The sequence below is a fragment of the Phocoena phocoena genome, chromosome 2, assembly GCF_963924675.1.
Source record: "Phocoena phocoena chromosome 2, mPhoPho1.1, whole genome shotgun sequence".
NCBI lineage: Eukaryota > Metazoa > Chordata > Mammalia > Artiodactyla > Phocoenidae > Phocoena > Phocoena phocoena.
The window spans coordinates 76,121,175-76,129,406 of record NC_089220.1 but is presented as its reverse complement, the minus strand read 5'-3'; the positions used below and the strand labels follow the sequence as shown (position 1 = coordinate 76,129,406).

General features: G+C 41.8%; 1 protein-coding gene across 1 annotated transcript; it reads left to right on the top strand.

The window, feature by feature from the left end:
- The first annotated feature begins 5,149 nt into the window (after positions 1–5,149).
- RNASE10 (ribonuclease A family member 10 (inactive)) lies at positions 5,150–7,561 on the top strand. The gene is made up of 2 exons (XM_065872643.1): positions 5,150–5,198; positions 6,833–7,561. The coding sequence occupies exon 2, from the start codon at positions 6,838–6,840 to the stop codon at positions 7,474–7,476; it is 639 nt and encodes a 212-aa protein (XP_065728715.1). The 5' UTR covers positions 5,150–5,198; positions 6,833–6,837; the 3' UTR covers positions 7,477–7,561.
- The last annotated feature ends 671 nt before the right edge of the window (positions 7,562–8,232 follow it).

The following is an 8,232-nucleotide window of genomic DNA, read 5'->3' as shown; positions in this document are numbered from 1 at the left end:
ATAATGTGTCCAGCTTTGAAAAAAGTGACCGCCCTCATCCCTGGACTTTTGTGTTATCTGGAGGGCATGTGAGTGATAAAAACCCTGGGAAAAAAGCTTAGTTGGGACCCAAGCAGAGTTGGATTCCTTATTAGTAAGACATTGTTCAGCATTCTTACCCTTCTTTTGTTTCTATGTCTCCTATCCTAAGAAACTCCTCGCAGCTGGAGAGCTTCCAGCCCAAGGCTGACCTGGATTCTCATATCCAGTCAACTGTAACAAGCCGTAACATTTGCTACTGCAGAATGAGGGAAAAGTTCTCCCGTCCATAGTGTAACAAGGCCACTGACCATTACTAATTCTTTTAAACCAGTGGTTCTCAACCATGTGACTAGATTCAATCTTTTATAGCAAACATGTTGTATGTCCCTTTTACTATCCTGTAGGGTAAGTCCTAGATAAAATAACACATTTATACTCGTAAACCCAGGCAATGCATCTTCAGAGTCTAAGCACTCAGAATCATTGTTTTAACAATTCTTTCCTTGCTCTCCTGCCTTATCAGGTTGTCCTCTCTATTTGGTCTTTATTATCAGTAAACAAGCTGTTATTTTTCCCATCTTAAAAAAAAAAAAGTAAAACACCAACCTTTCCTTGACACTCAGTCTTCTCCAGTCTTGTGACTTTATATACCTAGTCCTATGCTGATGTCTCCTAAATTTATATCTGCAGCTCAGACTCCTTTGAACTTGACTCCTGTATTCACTATGTTCAACTGCCGTTTGACACCTTGAAATGTAATTTTAATAGACATGTTGAACTTAGCATCAACACAGGGTTGGGTGGTATGGGAGGAGACTGCAAGGATGTACACCAAAATGTAAATGACAGTCTTGATGAGGATCTTGTGTGCGTGTTTCTCTTTATTATTGTGTAAAACTATCTTTTTTTTTTTTTTTTTTTTTTGTGGTACATGGGCCTCTCACTGTTGTGGCCTCTCCCACTGCGGAGCACAGGCTCTGGACGCGCAGGCTCAGCGGCCATGGCTCACGGGCCCAGCCGCTCCGCTGCATGTGGGATCTTCCAGGACCGGGGCACGAACCCATGTCTCCTGAATCGGCAGGTGGACTCTCAACCACTGGGCCACCAGGGAAGCCCTACATCTTACCTATAGTGTAATATCAAAACCAAGAAATTGACATTAGCATAATGTGTGTGTGTGTGTGTGTGTGTGTGTGTGTGTGTGTGTGTGTAGTTCTGTGTCATCTTATTTCATGTATAGATTCATGTAACCACCACTGCAATCAAGATCCAGAACTATTTCAACACTATAAAGGTCTGCCTTGTAGTACAACTTTATAGTCACATCTGTATTCCTATCCTACCATCCTAACCCTTGGCAAACATTACTATGTTCTCCATATTATATAAATGGAATTATACAATAACGACCATTTAATAGTATTAGTTTTCCACTCAGAATAATGCCCTTGAGCTCTACGCAGGTTGTCAGGTGTATAGATATTCCATGGGATACAAGCACCACAGTTTGTTCAGTCCTTCACCTCTTGAAAGATAATTGAGCTATTTCTAGTTTTGGGCTAATCTGAACAAAACTGCTGTGAACATTCATGTACAGGTTTTGTGTGGACCTATGTTTTTGTTTCTCTGGGATAAGTGCCCAGGAGTGCAATTGCTGGGTTGTATAATTATATGTTTAATATTTTAAGAATATGCCAAACTGTTTTCCAGTGTCACTGTATCATTTTAAATTCCCACCAGCAGTGTATGAGAGATCCAGTTCCTCTGCATCCTTATCGGTGTTTGGTTTTGTCACTACTTCCGTGTGTGTGTGCGCGCGCGCGCACGCGTTTATCGAAGCATAGTTGATTTACAATGTGCCAATCTCTGCTGTACAGCAGAGTGACTCAGTTATACCCATATAGACATTGTTTTTTAAAAAAATTCTCTTCCATTATGGTTTATCACAGGATATTGAGTATAGTTCCCTGTGCTATATAGTAGGACCACGTTGTTACTACTTTTTAATTTTAGCCATTCTGATGTGGCTCCCTGGAGCTCTTTCTCTGCAGTCCTGTCCCCTCTGGTACTCTGCAGTGAACTCTAGTTGCCTTGGTTTCCTTGCACTTCCATCTCCTCAACTCAGACAGATTGATAGACCCTGCCTGGGTTCCCCTCTCTGTGCCAAGTGGCCTAGAAACTCCCTGCAGGGAGAAAGCTCATCCCGTTTGTTTCCCGTCTCTCAGTGATCACTGCCCTTCATTGCTTGCTGTCCAATGTCTTGAAAATCTATTGTTTCATATCATTGGCTCATTTTTTCTAAGAGTTTCAGGCAAAATCCAATCATTGCTATTCCACAGTGGATGTCCATAATTTAGATTAATTTACAATGAGAAATAGCTCTTATACTTAGAATCTAGGTCTCAGATGGATTCATGGTCAATTTTCTAATCAGAGTATCTGTTCTATCTCTATCCCTCTATATGTATCTACTCACTATCTATCTATCTAGTATAAATTTTGCTTAACTAGATGTCAAGAGTTCTAACATTAGAACTGCCATTACTTATTTGTAGCGTCTGAGACATTAACTATTTCAAGTCACTTTCTTTATTTGTAAAATGAAGCATATATGAGACTTAATTCCTTGAGATTCTAGGATATTGTTTGACTTCTTCTAGGAGAAATAGTGAGTAAAGTTGGTAGCTGTAGTCCTTAGTATGCTATCTCTTTTTAAAATTTGTTTATTTATTTATTTATTTTGTGGTACGCGGACCTCTCACTGTCGTGGCCTCTCCCGTTGCGGAGCACAGGCTCCGGACGCACAGGCTCAGCGGCCATGGCTCACGGGCCCAGCCGCTCTGCGGCATGTGGGATCTTTCCGGACTGGGGCACGAACCCGTGTTCCCTGCATCAGCAGACGGACTCTCAACCACTGTGCCACCTGGGAAGCCCTATCCCTTTTTTTTAAAATTGAAGTATAACTGGTGTACAATCTTATATAAGTTACAGGTGTACAATATAGTAATTCACAATTTTGAAAGGTTACACCCATTTATAGTTATCATAAAACATTGGCTATATTCCCTGTGTTGTATTTACAATATACCCTTGAAGCTTATTTTATACATAATAGTTTGTGTCTCTTAATCCTGCCCCTCCCCCATTCCCTCTCCCCTCTGGTAACCACTAGTTTGTTCTCTACATCTGTGAGTCTGTTTCTTTTTGTTATATTCACTGGTTTGTTGTATTTTGAGATTCCACATATAAGTGATATCATTTAGTATGCTATTTCTAAACAGGAAAATGGCATTGATCAGGTAATAAGCATGTGTTGGTAATTGTTACATAATATTAATAGCAATAACAACAAGAGCTAATACATTTATCCTTTCGCATGCAGTGCGTTATATAATACTCACAACATCCCTATGAAGTAAGAGGTAGTATTATTCAAATCCAGAAGATGAGAAAACTGTAGCCTAGAAAATGAAAAAAACAAGAATAAAAACCTGTCCAGTTTAAAGGTTATACTTAGACCACAGACCTAGGTCCTTTCTTCATTTTTAATCAAGGGTTAATTTCAAACAATTCCTACTAGTAACCAGTTATAAAGAAGCAGTTGGTGTGTATAGTTGGATATATTATCCCTGCTGACTCCAGACAGATACTGGGTTCAGCAGAGGCCCCTTTACTCTGCCTTCTTTTTGCGTACAGACCTTGTCAGAATGAATGCGCAGAATGGACACCAAAGAGGGATAGCAGGAGCAAATTGTGAGGGTGAAATGCAGTAAATGCCCAGCATGAAATAAGTGCTCAATAACGGTTAGTTGTTGTTATTATTATTATTGTAAATCATCCACATCAACACTGTAGAAGTCAGCCTAATTGACTTTGCAGATCACGGAAGCTGTTCGCAGACCACCATTTGAAAACTTCTGCCTGAATGACAAAGCAAATCATCCTCCTAAAGGTCCCTGTTTAGGTCTAGAGAGGGTTTTCATACTGCTTTAATAATCTCCAGGGTGCTTTAAAAATATTATCTCATGGTGTCACTTTCAGCTAAAGAAGTGAGTAGAAGCAGCATTATAACCTCCTGATTTTACTCACCTGGGCTATAGGGACTGAGCACTGTTTGGGATATTCTCTCTCTTTTTAAAAAAAAATTATTTATTTTATTCATTGATTTTTGGCTGTGTTGGGTCTTCAATGCTGTGCACGGGCTTTCTTTATTTGTGGTGAGCGGGGGCTACTCTTTGTTGCCGTGCTCTGGCTTATCATTGCGGTGGCTTCTCTTGTTGCAGAGCATGGGCTCTAGGCACTCGGGCTTCAGTAGTTGTGGCTCGCGGGCTCTAGGGCACAGGCTCAGTAGTGTGGTGCACTGGCTTAGTTGCTCCGCAGCACGTGGGATCCTCCCAGACCAGGGATTGAACCCGTGTCCCCTTCATTGGCAAGCGGATTCTTAACCACTGCACCACCAGGGAAGTCCCTGATAGTCTCTTATTTAGGACTAAATTATCAGGTTTCCAAAACCTGATATGCAGATATTGGCTGAGGGTTGGAAAGAGGGAGTGGAGAATGGAGGGCTGGGTAAAGATAGGTAAAGATATGTAAAAATTCATCATTGACTCAAATACGCCAAATCTTCTGATGAAGCCATGACACAGTTCTAAAATGCGAAAAGCAAAATAACCGTGTTGGAGGGATGACACAAATACAGGCCAAAGAGCTTGACATTTCAGAAGTGACAGGGAAAGTTTAAAGGAAGCACATGTGGAGAATATAAGGAAATGACCTTGAAATTTATGGGCAAGGTCAGGCTGCTATAAACCACAGGATAGTGGGTGTAACTCAGGAGTGGAACAATTGACTGGGAAAAAAACCCGTCTGCAGTTTCCCAGACTGGAAACATTTCCTGTCTTGGATGTCTGGATCTGTTTCAATGTCCAAGTAGCCTTACTTCAAAGTGCTCATGGGAGCAGAAAAGACAATTGGCTGAGTGTGTTTATTCAGAGCTGGGGAGGGAGAGTGGGAGTGGGAATGGGCTTAGGAAGTAAGTCTGGGTTTAAGAGCACATAGAGCACAAGGGGATAACCATTTTTCTGCAGACCAGCATCCAGGGCACTTCTCAGAGAGAAGGAAAACCTGGGAGGGAAGAACCTGGAAAACAGGACACAGGCGTCTTTGAAGTTATTTAGGTATGTAGGTAAGTCACAGTGGTGTTTGGTGCTCCAGGGAATGACATGGGAAATTCTCTTTTTTAAAAATTAAAAAAATTTGAGGGAATCCTCTGGTAGTCCAGTGGATAGGACTCCGTGCTTTCACTGAAGAGGGCCCGGGTTCAATCCCTGGTGGGGGAACTAAGATCCCCCAAGCTGTACAGAGCGGCCAAAAAAAAATTTTTTTTTCTGAAATATTTTCAACTTTAAAGAAACATTACCACATTAATACAAAGAACTCTTAAATATCCTTTATCCAGTCACAATATTTAAAAATTTTCTTTCCCTTATTAAAAAATTTTTTCTTTCTCTGTAAATACACATGTACATACATACATATGATCTATATCTATCTATCTATCTATATATTTTTTGGCTGTGCTGCCCAGCTTGTGGGATTTTAGTTCTCCCCACCAGGGATTGAACCCAGGCCCTTGGCAGTGAGAGCGTGGAGTCCTAACCACTGGACCGCCAGGGAATTCCCCATATGATCTTTATTTTGAACCTTGGAGAGTAAGTCGTCTAATCATGCCCCTTTGCACCTTAATATTTCAGGGTTCTCTTTTTTTTTTTTTTTCAGGGTTCTTTTTCTAAGAACAAAGATATTCTCTTAAACAATTGTAGCACAAATTTCAAATTCCCTATATCAAACATAACATTCCTACCTACTCCATCGACAATATTCTCATATTATCAATTGTCTCAAAAATGTTCTTTGTAGCAATATTCTTTTCTGGTAGGGAAGGTCTCTCTTCGATAGGGGCATGAGGCTGGCATTGCAGGACAAAGATGCATGCTCTCTCCCTCAGTTTCCTTAGGATCTTTATTAGTAGGGGAACCCTCGCAGGTCAGTTGTTTGGTTTTCTTTGGTTTCATTCTTGTTCCAGGTCCTCCCTAAGAGCACAAAAACTAATCAGCAGGAATTACCCGAGTGCTAAGAGATCTATAGTAGTAGAAGGGATCTGGCATGACAAGATGTAGTTTTAGCAAGGTGAAATTGGGCATCCTCCCACGTCTCCCTCCCCCCACCAGCCTCAGCTTAAGAGTGAGAATGGACTATAATACTTTCCTTATTCCTTTTGATCTTTTTTGGGGAGGGTGGGTAACAGGGAGAATAATAAATACTTGAATGAGCAAAAATTAATTTGGGGAAAAAATAGGGAGATGATCTCCTATGGTAATTCTAATCCTTTACTGAGAATAAGACTTTCTATAAGAATTTCTCTCAAGGGAAGTGTGACACTGTACTTGTTTGTACTCTTACCCATTCTTTTTGGTGATTTAGGACTAATTTCTGTTTAAGAATCAATTGATGTCAACTTTCCCCACTGATACCCCATATGTGAACCAGTTGCAGAACTGCTTCCCTGGTCATCTTCCAGTTCTGTAGAATCTACACATTATGCCACAGCAACAGGGAATGTGGTGGGAGGGACAGGAGAAATGGGAAAAGAGTGAGAAAGGATCTCTGTCTTGGGTGGGGAATGGGGTAATGTGGAGAAGGGAGAGGAGACCCCAAAGACTATGCTGTTGGGGTTTAGGGGAATCTACGATCTCTACTGGAGCCAAGTTTCATTTCAAAGTCAGTCCTCTGTTTCCCTCCTCCCCTCCAGGCAAAATGAAGCTGACTCTGGTGCAGATCTTCTTCATAATGTTGCTGCTCCTGCTGGGCCTGGGGGTAGGCCTGGGGTTGGGACTTCAGATGGCCGCAGCAGTCCTGGAGGAAAGTGATCAGCTACTGAATGAGTTTCAGTCCAGTGACTCACATGACAAGGCTGAAGCCACTAGGGAGGGAGCGGGCACCCTTCGAAGCATAGAAACCCTTAGCAACAAAGAAGTGGTGCAACTGGAAGAGACCTTCATCAGTGAAGATGAAGTTGGAGGAAACAAGATGCTCAGAGCTGAGGCTCTCTTTCAGAGCAACAAAGACTATCTGAGGTCTGACCTGATGGACAGGGAATGCAATGCCCTGATGGCGCAGAAGACGAAGTCGTACAACCACACATGCATACCCCGGTACACATTCATCCATGAGGAGCTAGAGGCAGTCAAAGCTGTCTGTAAGAGTCCTGTTGTTGCCTGTGACCTCAAGGGAGGCAAGTGTCACAAAAGCTCCCGTCCTTTTGATTTGACATTCTGCAAGTTATCCAAACCAGGCCAAGTCACTCCTCACTGTAATTACATAACTTTCATTCTTGAAAAGTACATTTTTCTATCCTGTAGTGACATGAAAGTCCAGGTAACATCTGGACCATGAAGTAAGTTCTCTTCTGCACCTTCTCATCTTTGTCTTCCTTTCCACCTCCTCTTTTTCATGCTGTTTTCGTCCTTAGGTATTCTGCAAAAAAAGGTTCTGGGAAGAGAGGCTGGCCTATTCTTTATCCTATTTGAAAATATAAATCTTCTTTGCCCTAGGGGTTCACCCAATCTTCATTTTTTTCCTGGGATTAGAGGTGGTAGAATAGGGTGATGATGTCCAATCTCTGTAGGTTCTCTGTCTCTTAGAGTCTATCTCTTGCCCTGGAAAGAGATAAGTGAAGAACTGCTCTAGTCTCTCCTATGATCCTGGTTATCAGTCTGTTCCCTGGTCTGGAGGCCTTTAGGTGTGGATTACAAGAGTTTAATGCATCCTTTATCCACGTCCTTCCCTGCTACCCACGATGAACATCTATGGCAATCACATAAGCCTCCTGGGCTTTCCATGTAGCACTTCTCTGCTACAGATGTAAATTAAAGTGATTCTAACTGTGACTGCGTCTGGAGAACCATGTGGATCAGGTTTCTTTTCCCGAACCCCTGGCTGTAGGGGTCTGCAGGTACGGTGCCATGGTGGTACAGACTGAGATAAAACATGTCCTGGGGCAAAGACAGCACTCATTTTCTTGACCCTTCTCAACCCTTTTCTTTTTCCTCTCATTTTTTTACTACCTGCCTTTTTTTTTTTTACATCTTTATTGGAGTATAATTGCTTTACAATGGTGTGTTAGTTTCTGCTTTATAACAAAGTGAATCA

What these genes read in the sequence shown, in the direction of transcription:
- RNASE10 (XM_065872643.1), top strand. Translation starts at nt 6,838, where the DNA reads ATGAAGCTGACTCTGGTGCAGATCTTCTTCATAATGTTGCTGCTCCTG.